Source organism: Protopterus annectens, chromosome 12.part0 (assembly GCF_019279795.1).
Source record: "Protopterus annectens isolate FY-2018-M chromosome 12.part0, PAN1.0, whole genome shotgun sequence".
Taxonomy (NCBI): Eukaryota; Metazoa; Chordata; order Ceratodontiformes; family Protopteridae; genus Protopterus; species Protopterus annectens.
The window spans coordinates 1,260,201,514-1,260,221,903 of record NC_056746.1 but is presented as its reverse complement, the minus strand read 5'-3'; the positions used below and the strand labels follow the sequence as shown (position 1 = coordinate 1,260,221,903).

Genomic DNA, 20,390 nt, shown 5'->3' with positions numbered 1-20,390 from the left:
ATACTCACAAACGTGAGAAAGACTGAGATTGCCAAAACTCAAGTACTGCTACAATAAAATAGCCAGGTTTGTCACAGACTCTCCTTTCAGGTCATATCATTGTTCAGCTCTTAAACAACTTAATTGGCTTGAACTCCCCCAACTCTTCCTCCAAAACCACCTAATATTTGCCCACAAAATCCTTCACCCACCTAACAAAACCCCACCCTCCAAAATGTAATACTTCCACACTCAAATAATACACCACTCTACTCAAGTAATAGATTACTACAGGTAACAAAAGCCAACAACCCAGAACAACACTACTGAATGGCGCACTGCCTCTGTCAGCCCTCTCCATAAAGGGGGAGTGACTACAGAACCAGGGAACTATCGCTCCATTAGCCTGATGAGTCTTATATGTAAGGCTATGGAGCAAATCATCATGGACCTTATAAATAAGGATATAGAGAATCTCCAAACCCTGGATCCCACCCAATTTGGCTTTGTGAAGGGCAGATCATGTCTGCTCAACCTGGTCGACTTTTTCGAGTCAGTCACCAGAGCTGTGGATGAAGGCAAGGTAGTCTGTACAGCCTACCTCGATCTGGCCAAGGCCTTTGATACCATTCCCCACTCTGGAATGATAGATAGACTCACTAAACTAGGCATCAACCCCTATATCACTAGGTGGGTGGCAAACTGGCTCACAGATAGAACCTACAGCATGAAAGTAGAAGACTCCAAGTCAGACTGCCGATCAGTCATGAGTGGAGTCCCACGGGGATCGGTCCTGGGTCCTCTCCTGTTTGGCATCTACTTCTCAGAAGTCCAGGCCAACAGGAAGGGCCTCTGGCTGGCCAAGTTCACAGATGATTGCAAGCTGGGAGCCATTATTAACTCCCCAAGTGATGTAGACATCCTACAAAAAGGCCTCATCGAGACCAACAACTGGTGTCAAAACCATGGCCTTAAACTCAATGCCAAAAAAATGTGTCATCATCCTCTTTGGAAAGAATTTAGTTCCCAAGAATTACCACACCGATAGCAGTCCACTGCACACTGAAGGCGTTATAAGAGATCTGGGAACACAGGTTGATAGCAACCTCTCCTTTGACCACCACATATCCAGTGTGGTTAGAAAATCCTACTATGTGGCACATCCCATTACTAAGGGTTTTGCATCCAGGAAGAAGGAGGTCATCATCTCAATATACTCCTCCCTCATAAGACCAGTCATCCAGTACAATGCCCCATTTGGCATATACCTCACCAGATACCTGCAACAACTGAAGAGACCACAAAAGTACCTCACAAAGAGGATAATAGGCATTAAACACATGTCCTATATGGACAGACTCAAAAAACTCCAGCTATTCTCTGTCTCATATCACCTACTTAGAGGTGATCTCTGCTTGACTTACAAAGTCATGTCTGACCCAACCCTGTTAGATATGCTACATCTAAAAAAATCCCAATCCCTCCACACCACATACTCCAGAGACCTCAACCTCATTACCTCAATCAACAGAACATGCTGGAGAGACAGGTTCTTAACCCAGAGACTGCCCATGCTCTGGAACAGACTTCCAATATACATCAAATAGAGCACCTCACTGGCACTCTTCAAGAGAAATCTTGATGAGTGGATGGGAAATAGAAAATTCACCTTGGGAATCACTCCAGTGGCTTTGCTAAATAGAGGCACTGGAAACTAATGTTGGGCGGCATGAAGCCAGGGCAATCCTATGGGCTCGGCTTGTAAAGGCCGTAGGGCCATTAGCCTAGTACACACCTATGAACCTATGAACAGCTGGTGATTCCCTCTTCTCCAACTACATATCAAAAAAATGGAACACTCTGCCTCACAATATAGTATCCCATTCTTCCTTAACAAAGTTTAAACAAATGCTAAAAACTCATCTGGAAGATACATGGTTATGCTCCTGTACTACCCCTGGTTAGTTCTCTCTTAATTTCTGAAATTATCTAATCACCTGCACCAACTAAACTACCTAACTACTAACCTCACAATCCTGAAACTCCAGTTTCTCAACTCCTTGTTCACTCTGTAATGCTACATATTAACAAGACTAAGAGTATGCAATGTGTAACATTTATCAGACTTATATTTAGTATGCAAACTACAACACATATTGTATCATATCCCTTACAGATAAGTCTATGCATTGTGTTTGCTACCTAAAACCTATGCTGTGAGTCATCCCTACCACCAATCCTATAACTCTTAACCTACATCTTCTGTATATACTGTAACCTGTACATTTCAACAAATGGATCTGTTCACACTTTTTTGTACAACTGTTCTGTACCTTGTATGTTGATACTTGTACATACTATTTTTACAAATTGTATTTTTGAATCTTATGTGTATCTTGTATTGAGCACCTTTCCTCTCTGGGTCTCCACTGAAAAAGGACCTGCATCCAGTCGGACTTTCCTGGCTGCCAAATGTAAAATAAAATAAATAAATAAATAAAATAATGTCATCCAGGAAGGGTAAATGCTAGTGTGGGAGACAGATTCGCCATAAAGACCGCCACAATGTGTCAATTTATCTAGGAGCTGCTCATGACCTTACATCTTGTTCTATTTGTCAGGCATTCATTCCAAAAACCCTTCACAGTAGACTTTCTTACCTTTTCTTGTATCTTGAGAACCAGCATCTTAACCTTCTTGCTAAAGACAATTGAAGGAATCCCCCACCCAGAGGGTCAGTCATTAGGGAATAAGAAGGTGAAAAATGTATAACCGTAATCTTTCACTGTCTAGTCTGTACTAGGTGTCTCTCCCAAGGTCATTACAAACCTGAAGACTGTGTTGTTGGATTTCTCTGCCACAAACACTGTGTTGGAGGCTGGTGAGGGTCTGGCTGGCAGCATGTCTGAAGATGCTTTGCAGATGTCCATCTCGGATGTTCAGGGGGAACCAAGGCTGATTTTTTCCGAGGGGCCCAGGGGAGTTCCTCAGTTTTTGGTCATGAAGTTCTTACTGTGGTTCTCAACTGTTGTCCTGGGTCTCAGCATACTCAATACTTTTGAAGAGGACATTCTCTTAAAAAGAAACAAAAAAATTAAACATGTTTATTCTGCTTCTAGAAATCCACAAAGTGAGTGGCAGACCTTCACTCAGTGGCTATTTACTGCTTTAATGTCCTTAAATTCTCCTCAATGGGTTTCAGTTCCTGCTACTCCTTGGTCCTCTACTCCCCTTAAAAGGCCTAGAGAACAGGATTCTTCTGAGGATAAGTCAGATTCGGATAATGAATCTCTGACTTATTCGACTCAAATTCCTTCTCCTTTAGCTTATGGGTCAGAGGAGGAGGAATCTATTAGTCCAGATGTTCCTTTTGAGGAAATTTCCTTTGGAGATACACTCTATACGATGATGGATTTTTTTTTTTTACATGGGATTGTGCTTATGTCTATGATATCCATAACAGGTACTATGAGTTGCTGCAGTTGGAATCCCCTAAACCTGCAGCTATTCCTCCTGTTTTTGGCTGCTTTGATGGATGCTTTTTTCCAATGCCTCCCATGTGCCTGGTTCTCTGCCCCGTGCTCCCAAGAAGTTTGACAGGTTTTATAGGGTGCCTGGGGATTGTTCTTTCTTATACAAATGTCCTGCTGCTGATCCCTCTGTTGTGTCTGTAGCCTCTGATAGGCTGTCTCAATTGCACCCTTCACCCAAGTTATTGCTTTTAACAAGGATAGCAGAACTATGGAAAGGTTGGGTAAGAAGGTTTATATTTCTGCTACCTGAGCTTTTAGGGCTATTAGTTATCAGACCCATATGTCTAAGTATGTGTTGGCTCTTCTTCCTCAGGCCTGTCAACTTATTTCTAATTTTCCAGACTCCAAGGGCAAAACGTATGTTCTTTACTTGCTAGAGACTTCCTCTCAAGTCATTCATTAGTCTATTAAATGTAGTTATGATGCAGTAGATGCCTCTTCTAGGGCTGCTGTTTTTGGTTCAGTAATGAGGAGGTATTCTTGGCTTAGGTTTCAACCTCTACCTAATGATATAAAAACTAAGTTGATGGATGCTCCTATAGATTTTAAACTTTTGTTTGGGGAAGCTGCTACTGGTTTGTATAACTCTCTTCAGGATAAGGGTTAGGCCTTACAGGAACTTAAACATGTATTTGTTTCTCCTGTGCCTAAATTTCAGAGAAACTACCCCGCTAAGCCTGCCTTTGTTCGTAGGCAATCCCACTCTTCTACTAAAGGTAGGAAGAGTGGCAAATGGGCTCCTGCTGCTAAAGGACTCTGAAGGTTTCCTTTCTGGACAAACTAGGTGCTGTGTGATTCTCTGTCTCTTCCCAGTCACATTCCTCTTTCTCTTCACCTTTCTCTTTCTCTTCCTGTTTGACTTCAGATCACTCAGGATGCTTGGATTCTGTCGATTATTCATTAGGTTACTTCATGGTGTGGAAATTCTGTCCTCCTTTTATGGGCATTCCTCAGCCTCCTCAGGAACAACTTCCCTTTTTCCAAGAGGTTCTTCAAAATCTCCTGACTCAGGGTACTATTCAAGAGGTGCCTGTGTCCCAAGGGGGGAAATGGTTCTACTCCAAACTGTTTCTAGTGCCCAGAAAAGAGGGCATTTGGAGACCTATTCTAGATTTCTCTCATCTAAACACTTTTCTGAAAGTGCCTTCCTTTTAGATGTTGTCCCCTCAGGCTCTGTTTCCTCTCTTGCTCCCTCAGGCCTATATGGTATCCCTAGATCTCAAGGATGCTTATCTCCATATTCTGATCCATACTCTTTTCAGAGAGTTTTTGTGTTTCTCTGTTGCTTCCTAGCATTTTCAGTTCTCAGCTATTCCCTTTCGCCTTTCTACTGCCTCATGAGTGTTCACCAAATGCCTTACTCCTGTGATTGCTTTTTGCAAGTTTCAAGGGATCCAAATATTTCCTTACTTAGATGACCTGTTGATTCAGGCATCCTCTCCAGAGACCCATTTGCAAAATCTTCATTTTGCCTTTTCCTTTCTTCAGAGCCTGGGGTTCACTATAAATTTCAAATGTCTTGTCTGACTCCTTCTCTAGGTCATTTGTTTCTGGGATGTAGGATTCAGACAGTGCCAGTACTTACATCCCTGCACCCTCCAAAGGGCTTAACTGCCATTTCTTTCTTTCAAACTCTTCTTCCTCTGGCTTCCATTATCACCATGGAGTTTTTGAGGGTTCTGGGTTTCATGTCATCCACCATTCCAATGCTCCCTCTGGCTAATCGTCACATGAGAAAGTTTCACTTGTTTCTGACGTCTGTGTGGTTCCAACATGCACATCCTCTGGACTTTGTAGTTCCTCGTCTTCCTTGTCTCAGACAGAAACTTCACTGGTGGATTCAGCAGTTGTCTCTGTATTCAGGGATCCCTTTTCACCCCCCTCTTCCTCTCAGTAATTGTTCACAGGCACTTCAGGGGGTGACATTTAGCTCCCTAAAAGTACAGGGGGTGTGGTCACCTTGTCAGCAGAAGGAGCACATCAGTGTCAAAAAGATGAGAACTCTTCTGCTGGCTCTTCAGGCCTTTCATCCTCTTTTCTCTCCAGGGCCTCTCAAGCTGTTCACAGACAATACCACAGTGATACAGTATATCAACAAACAGGGATGAGTAAAATCATATCTTCTTTGCCGATTGGCACTTCTGGTATGGGATCTTGCTGTCACGTAGCAAGTGACTCTTCAGGCAGTTTATATCTCTTCCAGTCAGGACATTGTGGTAGACACTCTGAGCAGGTCCTTAACTCAGTCCTATGAATGGATGCTTCACAGAGATGTGTTTCTGGACATTATCCACCAGTGGGATACTCCTTAAGTGGATGTTTTTGCCTCCCCACCTAACAGACAACTTCCTCTGTTTTGTGCTAGACAGCCAGGTCCTCTGGTGTGGAAGGTGGAAGCCCTCTCATTTTTTTGGAAGGGGATGTTTTTTATGCATTCCCTCCCCTTTCTCTTATTCTGAAAGTTCTGTTCAGGATTCAACAGGATGCTCCAAAAATCTTGTTGTCGACTCCCTTTTGGCTGTGACAGCACTGGTTCCCTCTACTTCTGCATCTAGCCAGGGACAATCATAACAAGTTACCTCACAGGGTGGAATTAATCACACAAGACAAGGGATGTCTCTTCCATCCCCACCTGGCCCCATTTCAACTGACATAGGATTTTAATTCCTCACAGACACTTTCTGAAGACGTGCGACAAGTCCTGCAGGAGGCCAGAAAACCTACTACTAGGAAATCCTACTTATCCAAATGGAAGAGATTTTCTATTTGGTGTCTCTCTTGTAACCTGGACCCACTTACTTTGGATGTTCATTTGGTTCCCTTTTATTTGTGTGAGGTGCTTAATGCTGGCTTGACCTATTCTTCTGTTAAGGCCCATTTATTAGCTCTCTCTGCTTGTCTGCCTTTTTCCCCTCCTTTAGCTTCTAGATTTGAGATGAAACAAGTTCTTAAAGGTGTCCTTAATATTAGACCTCCCAGGAAGCCTGTTTCTCCTCCCTGAGATCTTAATTTTGTTTTGGAGAAGTTGAATTGGGCTCCTTTTGAGCCTGCTGCTTCAGTTTTCTTGCCACACTGTTCCTGGAAGACTGTTCTTTTGTTAGCTCTTACTTTTGCCAGACAGGTGTCTGAGTTGCAAGCCCTTATGGCTTGTCCTCCTTTTTTGGTCTTTCATGAGGACAGGGTGTCATTGTGCACTAATCTTTCTTTTATGCCTACGGTGGTTAATGAGCTATCACTGAATCAGTCTACTAATCTGCCTACTTTTTTCCCATGTCCATAATCTGACAGTGAGAGGGTGCTGCATACTTTGGACATGCAAAGGCAACTCAGGGTTTATCTAGATAAGACTAAGGCTATTAGAGAAAATCTGATCAGTTATTTGTTTCTTTTCATCCTAGATCTTTAGAACTTGCTGTATTCGTGTAAAATATTTCTTCTTGGTTTCTAAGGCTATTTCTTTTTCTTACACTTTTCATGACAAGAGCCTTCCTTCTTCAGTTGAGACACATTCCACTAGATCTTTGGTTTCTTTGGGTGCTTTTTTAAGGACTTAGATACTAATTCTATTCTTGAAGCAGCTACCTGGTCTTCTGTGCATAGCTTTATCAAGCACTATAAGTTGGGTGGCATCTCTAGAGCTAGGGCTGGTTTTACTAGCACTGTTCTTCATGCCTTTTTAGGGGGCTCTTCTGTGTCTTCCACCTCCCAAGTTTCCCCTTGAACTTTGGCACTCTCCCACCTGTTAAGAATACTGCAGCAGTGAATGTAAGGATATAGCACAGTTGTGTAAAATCTTACCATAACAGTAGATGTCCTTGCCTTCACTGCTGCAGTATTCGCTCCCTCCCTCCACCCCCCCCCCAGTCTTTTGCCTTCCTGGATGTACAGGTTACCTCTTAGGTTTCTTGGACTATGTTCCTATTTGGGCATTCAGTTTGATTATGGTAGGCCTGAACGTCACCTTTATCCCCTACGCTATGCAAGGAGAATTTGGGTGACATTCGGCATACCTTTTAAAATCAACAAGTAGTCTTTGGTAGACTGTCTGGATGTTTGGGCTTCCACAGCAGGGAATCCCATCTGTTAAGAATACTGCAATGCAGTGAAGGCAAAGACATCTACCATTATGGTAAGATTTTACACCACTGTACCTTTCTATTTCAGTACTTTTGTCTTTAATTTCCAGATGAAGTACATCAATTATGTTCTGTTTTCTCTCACCCTGTTTCTAATTACCTATATATGCATCAATTAAGCTTTTTTTATAGCTAAGGCAATCACAGATGATGATCCTATAACACTATTTTGAATTTATTTATTTCATAATTCACATTTTGTAAAAAGTGCCTCATAAATAGGGAAGAAAAGAAAATTAGGACATGCTGAAAATCAAGCAAAAACACCCGGAAGAACATTATTCTTTCAAAAAATGGTGCAGTGAAAGAAATGTACTACTAAAATGAAGATTACATACTTTTAAACTGTATCAAATAAACTGTATCATTTGTATAAAAACAAACACACAGCAAGCTTAAGGCTTTAAAATGTTTCCAGTATCATATTTTAAACTATACATTAAAAAAATGTTGCTTTTGTTGAAACTGTATTTCTGCAACATGATTGAATTAAAATTTGTGAAATCTTTTCTCATCAAATTTACAAGATATTACAATGTTTTTATTCAAGAATGTTCTAAAAAAAGAAAAAATGTGTGTGCTTGGTTAATTCCTCCAGGAAGAAGCATGAGTTCATAATCGAGTATATAGCTGAACGATGTGAAGGATCAGTCTGACTACCTTTAGTAGTTAAATGTTTAAATGATAATATATTGTATGGACCTGAATACATTAAATTTACCTTCAACTTCTTCAGAATGACTCATTCTAACAATTTCAAAAAAGATGCTTAGCGTGATGAATCCCTCTCTGATATGTGTAATATCAGTATACTAAGTAAAGAGTAATTTTTTTCATTGTGAAGCTACCACTTTCTTTATTTGTTTCTTTTAAATTCAGCCTCCAGTCATCACCTGACTCCCTCATGGATCCATCAGATCCTCTTACCTCTTTCATACATTTTTTTATTTCTGGAAGACCTCTGTAGCTGGTTACCAGACCATCCCCGACATAATCCTTATACGTTCATAGGTTCATAGATGTTTAATAGGCTAATGACCACAAAGGTGTTTTTAAGCCTAGCCATGCATTCCAGATCTCTGACAAGTTCTGATACCCTTGATAAGTGTAAGCAGGTGTTTGAAAGATGAAACATTTACAAGCAGGGGCCTGGGAGATGAACCATTTACAGGCTGTCTGTGCCCATTAGAGACATAGGTGCCAAACCAGGGATGAATTTCCTGTTGCCCATCCAGTTGTCCAAGTTGCACTTGAATTGGGTTAGGGAGGAACTCTGCTTCACATGGATGGGGAGCCTGTTCCAGAAAAGGGGTAGTCTCTGGGATACATACCTGTCGCTCCAGCAGGTCCTATTTATATCACAGGCAAGGTTTAAGTCTTTAGAATGGGCAATTCTGGTGCTGTTTGTTTTGTGGATATGCAGGAGGTTCATCAGAGTGGAGTCTGACAATGCCCTGTATGCCAGGAATAGATCTCCGCTCAAAAGCCTGTAGGAGACAGAATATAGGGATAGGGCCTTGAGGCAGTCTGCATAGACCATATTACTTACACACTGTATTCTTTTAGTGAGGAACCTCTGTGGATGTTCCAGTTGTTGGATATGTCTGATTAGGTACATACCAAAGGGGCATTGTACTCAGTGATAAGTCTGATGAATGACGAATACAGTAGAACAATGAATTCCTTGGACTTAGATGTCAAACCTTTGTTTATAAGTTGTGCAACATAGAATTAGTTCCTTACTACTGTAGACATGTGATGGTCAAAGGCTAGATTACTATCTATTTGTATCCCTAAGTCCCTGACTACTGGACCAATTCTAAGGGGTGTGTTGTCAATATGATAGTGACAGAACCCACACTGTAAAAGTTGCAGACTCCAAATCTGACCTCAAAGCAGTGACAAGTGGAGTACCACAGGGTTCTGTCCTGGGACCTCTCCTGTTTGGTATCTACTTCCCTGAAGTACAGGCTAACACAGAAGGCCTCTGGCTAATGAAGTTCGCAGATGACTGCAAACTAGGAGCCATAGTCAAGTCCCCAAATGATGTGGACATCCTACAGAAGGGCCTTGCTGAGACAGATGCCTGGTGTCAGAGCCATGGCCTCAAGCTCAATGCCAAAAAGTGCAGTGTCATCCCCTTTGGTAAAAACTCTGTACCCATGAACTACCACATAGGCAGCAATCTACTTAACACTGAATGCATGATAAGAGACCTTGGGACCCAGGTGGACAGTAATCTCTCCTTTGATAGTCACATCGACACAGTAATCAGGAAGTCCTTCTACTTGGCACACCTCACCATAAAAGGGTTCTCATCCAGGAAAAAAGAATATATTGTTCCCCTCTACTTGACACTCATTAGACCCATTATAGAGTACAACACCCCTTTTGGAATGTACCTCACAAGACATCTGCAGCAGCTGGAAAGGCCACAGAAGTACCTCACAAAGAGGATTACTTGCCTCAAACAAATGCCCTACACTGACCATCTCAAAAAACTCCATAGCATATCGCCTACTCCGAGGTGATCTCTGCCTAACATATAAAGCTATGTCAAACCCAGAGCTGTTGGACATGCTACACCTAAAGAAATCCCAATCCCTCCGCTACATGCTATAGGGACCTAAACCTTGTCACCACAATAAACAGGACATGCTGGAGGGATAGATTCCTATCCCAGAGACTTCCCATACTCTGGAACAGGCTACCCATCTATGTCAAGCAAAGTTCTTCATTAGCACTCTTCAAGAAAAATCTTGATGAGTGGATGGGAAATAGGAAATACACCCCGGGGATTACTTCTGTGTCTCTGCTCAACAGTGGCACAGGAAAATAACTTTCTTGGGTGGCATAAGCCAGGGAACCTTATTGGCTAGGCTTACGTAGGCCCTTGGGCTGATAGCCTAGTACCTACCTATGAACCTATGAACCAGGGGTGGATGACTTCCCAAAGGATAATAGTATGCATTTCTTGGCATTTAGTTTTAAACTATGGCTCTGACGTCAGTTGTTTGTCTGTGTCAGCCCCTCCTAGAGAACATTTGTGTCAGTGTGAGATTCAACGACAGTTCCTAATTTGCAATCATCTGCAAATTTAGTTAGCCAGAGACCACTGACATTGGCCTTGACTTCAGAGAAGTAAATGCCAAAAGGTCTGATCCCTCATGGACTTCACTTGTGAATGGCCTCTTTGTAGAGGTGGACTCCCCAGTTCTAACGTCCTGGGTCCTTGTGAGCCAGTTGGCTATCCATCGGATGACATACAAGTTTGTACCTAACCTCTTGAGTTTGTCAACAATGCCCAAATAAGTATTGTGTCAAATGCCTTGGCCAGGTCAAGGTAGGCAGTGTAAACCATTTTCCCTCATCCATTGCTTTGGTTACCTTCTCAAATAAGTCCATCATGTTGAGTAGGCATGATCTGCCCTTGACAAAACCAAACGGAGTTGGGTGCAGTGTCTGGAGGTTTACTATATCTCTATTAATCATTTCCATGATAATTCTTTCAATGGCTTTACATGCAAGACTAGTGAAGCTTATGGGTCTGTAGTTTCCAGGATCTGGAGATGACCTACCTTTGTGCAGAGGGATGACTATTGCTGTTCTTCATTCATAAGGCACAAAGCCTGTTTGGAGGCTACAGTTAAATAGTAATTCCAGAGGCCTTGATAGGTCATGTTCATGCTGTTTAGAAGAAATCCTGGGATATTGTCTGGGCCCATTTTTACAGTGTTCTTGGTCTTAGAGAGAGCATTAAGGACCTGTTCCCTAGTGATAGTAGGGGGAGTTATATTTGATTATATTTCCTGAGGGAAGGTTGAGGGGGAGAGAGGGGTAAAGTTGGAGCTGAATTTATCAGCCAGGAGGTTTGCTATATCTTCTGGCTCGGTATAGGTGGCTCCATTTACAATGAGCTCTGAACTCAATTGTGTATTGCCGTTGAAGTTGTGGACATAGCTAAAGAATGCTTTGTGGTTCTCCTTGGCCTGGGAGGCCAAGCTTACCTAAAATTTGACTTTGGTAGACTTTATTTGTCCTCTGAGTTTTGTTTAGTTTGATGAGTGCTTTTATCCTGCTGGGTGCTGCACCTCCTAATTTTTGCCATGATTTTCTTCCTTCTATTATACAGCCTATTGATTTTGTGATTCCACCAGGGTGGCTTGTTTTTTGAGTTAGTTCTGTATTTCTTCCTGGTGGGTACAGCTGCCTCTATGCAGCTATTAACATACTTACTTGTACAGGGTTGCTGAGAACAGTTCTGCATAGGCAGCGGTGTTCTCAGGGTTTATTGGGGCTTGAAATGTTGCCAGGTTATCACTTAATAGCAGGAGGTTAGCCTTAGAGTAGTTCCTGAATATTTCAGGTTTAGCTAGGGATCCAGGTTTTATTTTTACTTCAAAGGAGACCATTTTGTGGTCAGAGAAGACATTATAGTAAGGGGTGTGCAGCACTCTCCCATATTAGTGAGGACCAGATCCAGTATAGTTGCACCCGTGGTTGGTGTATTGACTATCTGATCCAGGGAATTTGTGTTTACAAAATCCAGGAGTCTCTGTGTCTGTACGTTTGGTGTTGTATACGATTCCCAGTTAATAGTGGGGTAATTAAAGTCACCCATGAATATGATATTGCATTGGATGGGTCATAGAGAGTGACCTATAGCTTGCAAGGAAGTAGTATTGGATTTTGCCTATGGTGATTTGAAGACGGAGCAGCTCAGATGCATTGTCCTGTTTGACCAGCTTTGAAGTATATTTATTTTTTATGTAAATAGAGACACCTTCACCTTTAGTCCCTGCTTGTGAAGTAGCTGGCCTTAATGTGTGGAAGGCATTATAGCCTAGCACTGTTCATGTGCTCTGCATGGCTTTAAACCATGTCTCAGTGACCGCACAGATGTTAGCAATCTCTAGGGTAAAGAGAGCTTCTAGAGAGTGAAGTTTTTTGTCTAGACTCCTAGCATTGAGAAGTAATGCCTTTAGATTTTGTTGGTTTTGATTTGCTATGTCGGAAGTACTTTCAGTTTGGCATTACCTACAAAGGGCACTATGGGGGAAGACAATGTTTTAGCTAATATTTGGAAGCCTAGAGGGGAGAGGTGCAGACCATCCCTGGCAAAACAGCATGGTCTGTTGACCATCTCCTTCCATGCTGACAAATATTGTACCCCCTTAGAATGACACCAGAAACTTAGCCAATTATTAAAGTCAATCATCTTTTGTCCGTATTGTGGCATCATCCCTGGAGAAGATAACATGCTGCTCAATGCATTGTGACATCATCCTCAGTAGCACATTGTATCATTGTATCATTGTATAATTGTATCATTGTATCATCCCTGGAGAAGATAAAATGCTGCTCAATGCTAGGCTCATACTACCCTAAGACACATATTCCTGGAGCTCTGTGATGTCTCTCTTCATATAGTCTAGGGAGGTACGTCTCAGGTCATTTACTCACACATGGTCTATGACTGGGTCATATTGGTCCCTGTGGTCCAATGACCTGAGTGCATGTGTAATATGGTGGATCCTAGCCCCTGATAAGCAACTGACTGTGACTTTCTCCTTACTCAGCCTGGTGAGAGGGTTATCAGTGTGTCTCATTATGAGTCTCCAATGACTAGAATGTTGGATTGTGTGGTGACTTGCCTTATGGGCTTAGAGATGTAGCTCTATGAATTGATGTGGGCATTGTTGTGAAAGAGTGCATTTGGGGCTGTTGAGGTTATTTGTTATGCATAATTCATCTAGGAGGTCTTTGTGGTTTAGGACAATTACATTTAAGTGCCTCAGCATATGTGGGTCGATACGTCTGCTTTGAATTGTGTGTGATGGGTGCAGTGTGTGTACTACTGACAACCTTATTGACATTAGGAGTACTTTTATGTGACAGCTTTGCCTCCAGTGACATTGTGTAAATACATCTCTCACATACCATATCAGTTTGTTTGAGATTTAACTGGTTGCCAGTAAACATGAGGTAATTTCTGCATTGCCTCAGAATGCTCATATCCACCAAGCTGGTAATGGAGACAATGGGAAAGTTCATATCCATGGCAACAGACCCTTTTTTATTGATTAGACAGTTGGAGTGAGAATTTCAATCAATGTCAGGGGACAGTGCTTGTCACTGCAGACTAGTTGTCCTGTGTGCAACTAGGTGCTGGAGGAATTTCAATTGTGGCTTTACAGGAAAAATGTCACTCAAGGTGTCTGAGTCTATACAGAGCACAGCCAAACACTTGAGGGGAAGCTAATACATATATCCTGAAAATTTAAGGATGAAGTATTTAGGCATATATTCTGAAGTCAGAAACAAATCAATCAGTATTTACTGAAAACAAAGAATTAGCTTGTCAAGAATGATGAAAAGAGAGAAGTTGCTTGAATGGCTACTGCCTGGCTACTACTAGTGCTGGTCTCAGCACAGCTTCACTCTGTTGGGATACAATGCTCCTTTGCTTTTTCTCTCACCAGAAGCAAAACGTTAGCACCAATCCCAAGATAAGAAGCAGGCCATAGCCTGTTTGGTGATCCACAGTCTTGTCCCAGATGATGCAAGCATCTGTAGGCTTGTAGCCTTTTCCTGGTAGATGCCTTGAATAGCAACCAGACCAATCAGGAACGTTAAGCACAGACACTCACTGTCCAACCAGAAAAAAGTCAGGAATCAATATACTCTGCTCCTTCTCTCACCAGGAACAGAATATAAGCACAAATTCCAAGCTGTCACCTATAAAGTAGTTATTAGGCTTTCTGGTGATCAGCAGTCTTCAGGAAACATCAGGGACTTTAAGAATGCTAATCCTGAAAGCCCTTTTGCTATGCATTTTAAGGAATGCCACGATGGAGATCCAGGGGGTCTATTAAGTACAGTTTTAGAGCATGTCTTCATTAATAAACATGGTTTTGATATTAAGAAAAAAATTATTGTATAAGGAAACAATGTTTATATTAAAATATGGTACATTGAATCCTAGTGGCATTAATGTAGAGTGCAACTGGAAAGTTTTAATTTAATTATTTGATATTTAATTGCTAATTATTTAATTGGTCTTATTATTTAAATGTGAGTATTGGGCTCTGATTTGTATTCTCCTTTGAAGGCTACTGCCGAGGTGCTAGAGGTTTTAATAAACATTTGCATCAGTGTTTGGATCCAGTTTTTTTTTTCTGTTGTCTACAATTTCCAGGAAATAATGTCCCTGACCTCCTTCTCTCATCAAAACAGAAGCACTAATCCCAAGATTACTACTGAAAGGCAGAATGTGGGCTCTCCAATAACTGGTGGTCTTGCAGTAGATGTTTAAAGGTAAGATAAAAAAATGGGTTAATATCCTAAACACTGCAGTGTGCACTAAACAGATATGAAAGAGGGTAACTTAAGTTTTAGCTGTCTAAGTGGAGAGCCACTAATTTTAATAGCACAAGATACACTAAAAGGGAGTGGGCACTTTTGTATTCTGGTTCTATGGAATACAGTGAGATGGTTAATAAATTTAAATAGTTGAAGGGGAGTGATTTTACAAAATGATAATTTTGTGCTTACTCACACCAGCCAGTGAAATGTGAGAGGGAAGGAGATATGTGGTCAAATTAACATAATGGGTAGGCAACTAGAGAGACAGTTGCATTTAAGAACACAGCAGCAACAAGATGGGAGGGTGGAAAAAAAATTCTGTGTGACTCACAAGAGACACAGCTGTGGTCTCTTAACAAGTTTTAGTATGCAGTTCATAGCAGAATAGTAAAACAGTGTAATGAAAACAAATCACAGTATACAAAACAGAAAAAGGCAATAAAGTAATATAAAATACAAGAAACCAAAAGCAAACTAACCTTTCCCCTCACAGCAAGCTGTGGCAGAGTCTGATTAGGTTCAAAGCCTGAAATCCTGTGGTCTATGCTTTAAAAGGGCCAAAGACTGAGATTTCCAGGATAGGAGAAGCCAGAGTGAACCTATCCAACCTTTCTTGTAGGTGAGTGCTTAGTCTGTTGCTGGTTGCAGAGAGTGGAGTAATGTTAGACATTTGAAGATCACATGCACAAATGTATATAAAAATTTTGCTCATTACTGTATATCATGTCCTCCCCGTGGTCAAGTGGCATTCGAAAGACATGCGTGAATGGGCATGCCTTCGCTGAAGGTTGGGCGTCTGGCTGGCAACTTGGCACTATAAAAATCCACTGCCAATAATTAGCGGACCGGAGTTCCACTGTGGCAACCCCTAACCTGGAAAAGCTGAAAAGAAAATCAACAACAACTGTATTTCATACCATTGGTGCTTGGAGCATAAACACTTACCAACCAGGAAAATATCCTACCCTTGGATAAGACATTAAACTGAGGCACCACCTGCCTGTTTTGGTGGTAATTGTGGTGGATGCTAAAGATCCCATGGTACTTATCAGAGTAGAAAAATTTTACTGGTGACCTGGTCAAATTTCCTCCAGTCAATATAAATACCATCTTGGGTCTCCCCTGAAAAGAGGCCACTAGCTTAGTGGGACAAAGTCTGTCAACAAATGATAAATAAGCAAAAAAATATATAGATAAGATGAACAGATCAATAGATAGACATTTCTTGGACTAACATGCAGGGCACAGTGAACAAGACTGTCTTCGTATAACCAGAAATAGTTTCATCAGTTTTGTTAAAGATAAAACTGGTCTTACAATGCAGTTTTACAAAAATAATAAGATATGTCTACACATAGAAATTATAGTGTCTTTCAAAAAAATATATATGCAGCAATACAACTGAGGAGTTTCCTTTTCACAATAATGCAGACTCCATCATGTTCTACATTTCTGTTAGCCATAACCAATCCAGTGTACCCTTGTCCTATACAGGAGGGTGGGGTTTATGGGCCCATTACAAAACAGCCCCTAAAAGTATTCAAAAACATTGCTTAAACAATGACAATTGAAAATCCACTTGTCAGCACACATACATTTTAAATATTGCTCCAATAAGCTTAAAAAGTTGCTAGAATAGTAGATTTTGCATTAGAATGCATTTCTGAAGTCTATAAAGTGTGAAACTCAAACATCTGTTATTGTTTAGTGAATTTGATCTTTAATAGTTTCTAGAAAGCCACAAATGTTATGAGGAATAGGCCAAAAATATGAGGCAAAAATCTGGACATTCTGCAAAAATCTGGACAAGTTAAGAGGCATGTGTGATGGTAAAATAATCTGCACAAAAGGATGGTGAAAGCTCCTAAATATGGTATTTTTTGTTTGTAGATAAATATTTGGTAGGAAAAATACTCACTTTAGATTTTCAATTTAATTAGATTTTATATTTTATAACTAACTGAAAGCTAAAAACACCCTTTGTTTATTTTGATATTTTATAACTACTTGCTGCTTGTACTTTTCTTGACTATGCTGAAAGAAGCAGTGATAGTTTTCTCTAGTAATTTCTTGATATGTACATTACATTCATATTGGGAACTTTTTCTTATCGATAACCATAGAAATGTAGCTATAATATATGCCTGTGCTGGTGACATAGATGGATAAACCCTGCCTATGGCTCAGGAGAACTGAGTTCAAGTAATGATTTGGATGTGGGAGGTTGACAAAATGGTTAAGGTATTTACTTTCCAAACATGAGGTGCAGGGTTTGATTCTCACATGGGGTAATTGGCTAGACTTAAAATGGCCCACAAAGGCAAGTACTAATCTATGAACCTATGTTTCATCCCACAGCCAAGGATGAGGGTGTGGTCATCCTGTGAGGAAGCAAGGCATGTGCTGAGGGACATGTGGGAAGGTTCACTCTCCTGGTAGACACACAGGACATTCTGTGGGTAGGTAGGTAGGGCTGTCCAGTGGATATCATCTCCTTGCAGAAGTGAGGGTGGAGCAATGCTGATGTTTATATATACATTACAATATATAAAACACATATTCAGTCTATATATTATAGTAGCTAATTGATTCAGTTTATAACTAATTCACTGTGCTGCCAAAATGACATCTTCTATGGTAGGCAGGCTCCATGTCATATAGGGATGGAGCCCAGATGGTAGCACTAGTAAAATAAATTAGTTCAAGTGACAGGAGCAGGGTTAGTAGGAGCCAACCAGGGGAAATATGAGTCCCTGGTAAAAAAAACACCTCAGCCTTCTCAGAAGGAATGCTATAAGGGCGGTATCACACAAGAGTGACTTCTGACATAGTGTAGGGGAACAGGCTTCAAGAAGTAAGTGATTCCAATGTAGTAGGGAACGGAAGCAGACAGGGAAGGATACACATGCATGCACCTAAGCATTGAGTATATCTGCAGACCACTTCACTCTATTGCTCAGACTCCTGAGGGACATTCAAAAAAGGAAGAAAGAAAGAATGAATGAATGAAAGAAAGAAAAAGAAAAAGCTAATGAAAGAAAACAAGTCCCCAGCAGTGGTACATAATGGCTAACAGTCAAGTTACACTTACCTCCCACTGCTTGGAAATCCCCCTCCATCCAACAACAGGATGTCCTACATATATTGAGAACAAATGGGTCAGCTGGAGGTAAAGAGGGCTAGGTAATTAAGCTGATAGGTCTCACAAAACACTTTTACTTTTTTGGAGATGTGATATTTAACAAACTGTCCAAAATCTGTTCAGACTATTATTCCTAATGTGTTCCTAAATGTGTGTGTGTGTGTGTGTGTGTGTGTGTGTGTGTGTGTGTGTGTGTGTGTGTTTGTGTATACACTGAGTGCATCTTAAATTGTCTTAGGAGGTAGGTAAATTGGATACATTTAAGAGGTTTATACACTGCCACAATCTGATTGATATTAAACTAATGTTCATCTACTGAATTATGAAAATGAATGTTCTAGTTCCATGAGGTTTTAATTTATATTACTGAGTGTAGGAGTGCTAAAGAGAGAGAGAGAGAAAGAGAAACACAGACAGATTATGTGTGGGTGGGGGGAATACTTCATAACATAAATTCACATGGTTATAAAATGCACATGAGTTTATGAGTATACCTCTAGAGTTTCATTTGAGAAAAAAGGGGCACGAACGGCTGTGAAGAGCTTCATCTCCCTTCATTTGTATTATAAGTTGCATTTGATGCAACTAATTTATTACTGTGCAAGACAGTGAACGAATTACCTTTCTTTGCTGAAATATATATTTTTACAATTACACAGTGATCAGAAGTCTCGACTGGTCTGTTCTTATTTTGTACGTTTTGGGGGTAGCTTGGAGAACACTGCACTTGCTTGCCAAAGAACGTTTCCTTGACTCCCATGCGAAATTTGGGGTCCCGAATGCTGTAAATAATTACGTTCCAACAACTGTTGGATGTTAGAATCCAAAATGCATAAAAACTAAACTCACACCACTTGTACCCAATCACAGACCCCACCACAAACACTGTTATAAAGCCAAAGGATCCTAAAAAGGCAAAAGTCAGAATAGCAATAGTCTTTGCAGCTGCTAGGTCAGCAAATGACGGTCTGCTGGAAGCAATCTGGACATCATATTCGGACAGCTGTAACCTAGTTTTATTGTACTGCCTAATTACAGAAAACGTGAGGAGGTTTAGTGCCAAGGTACCACAAAGGAGAAAAAAATCCAGCACAGGAAAAAGAAGCATTATGTTCCAGTCTGCAGTTGGCTGCCCCCCAGAAACCAATACGTAGTTGCACATTTTACTGCAAGAGCTGTATTTCAGAGTAATCTCCCGGTTGGCAACAGTGGGGGTGACCGCTACAATGAAACTTAGTATCCAAGAAGTAATCACCATACTCAGTGTCCTGCGTTTAGTAATCACAACTTTTTTATGCAAAGGTTTCAGTACTGCAACGCCCCGTTCAATAGACAGCAAAAATATAGTTGTGATGGATACAAAAGTGCAACCCGCGAAAATGGGTCCAAGGAGAACACATGGATTAATCGTGTGGACAGCTATAGAGTCACTGTTCTGTTCACAGTTGCTGCTGAAGCTTTCATTTATTTCCGTGTAGGCTGAATAAGGTACAACCAAAACTCCAACACTAAGATCCGCCAAAGCTAAGGAGGTTTTCAGGTATCCTTGTGGAGAGTGAAACTGTTTACAGCTAAGAAAGACCAGAAGACTTAACATGTTTCCCAGTATGATGGCAACAATCAGCAGAAGCATAGCAGAGATTTTCACGGCATCACTCAGCTTTAAGTAGCTTGGAGTACTGCAGTTAATGCTAGTATCATTAATCTCCACTGGTGAGAAGATCATCTCAAAACATTCAAGCCTTGCACGTCAACAGAAACTTTTACTTTTTCAATAAGGTGCTGACTTCTCCATGCACAAATGAATTCACATTGCAGCACTGGTTAGGTCCTCTTGCTAAAGTATAAGAAGGGATAACAGTTTTTAAGTATCGTTTCAAATTTCGTATAATTCAATATAAAACTAGCTTTCTTAAAAATAGTTTGAAAATTCATCTTATCGTATAAGCTTCTACCATCAACCATTCTCTCGCTAAGCAACCTTATTTGGACACCCTCGTGTTTGTTTTATTTTATTTATGTGGTGAATAGGAGGATACATCAAATAGCTGTTTGTCCAGTTTTCAGTCACAATCAGTTATAAGTGATTCCTAAATAAGTAATTTTATTTCTTAAGATATCATATTAATTAATTAATTAAAATAAACGCACTACTATCGTGGAACACCTCTATAATTCAATTTTCTACAAGGTAGACCAACTGATGAAAATAATCTAGTTATACTATCAAACGTC

General features: G+C 40.8%; 1 protein-coding gene across 1 annotated transcript; it reads right to left on the bottom strand.

Annotated features, from left to right (window-relative positions):
* Positions 1 to 18,699: 18,699 nt before the first annotated feature.
* On the bottom strand, positions 18,700 to 19,986 carry LOC122816278 (adenosine receptor A3-like). The gene has a single exon (XM_044089013.1). The coding sequence runs from the start codon at positions 19,879 to 19,881 to the stop codon at positions 18,700 to 18,702; it is 1,182 nt and encodes a 393-aa protein (XP_043944948.1). The 5' UTR covers positions 19,882 to 19,986.
* Between the last annotated feature and the right edge of the window lie 404 nt (positions 19,987 to 20,390).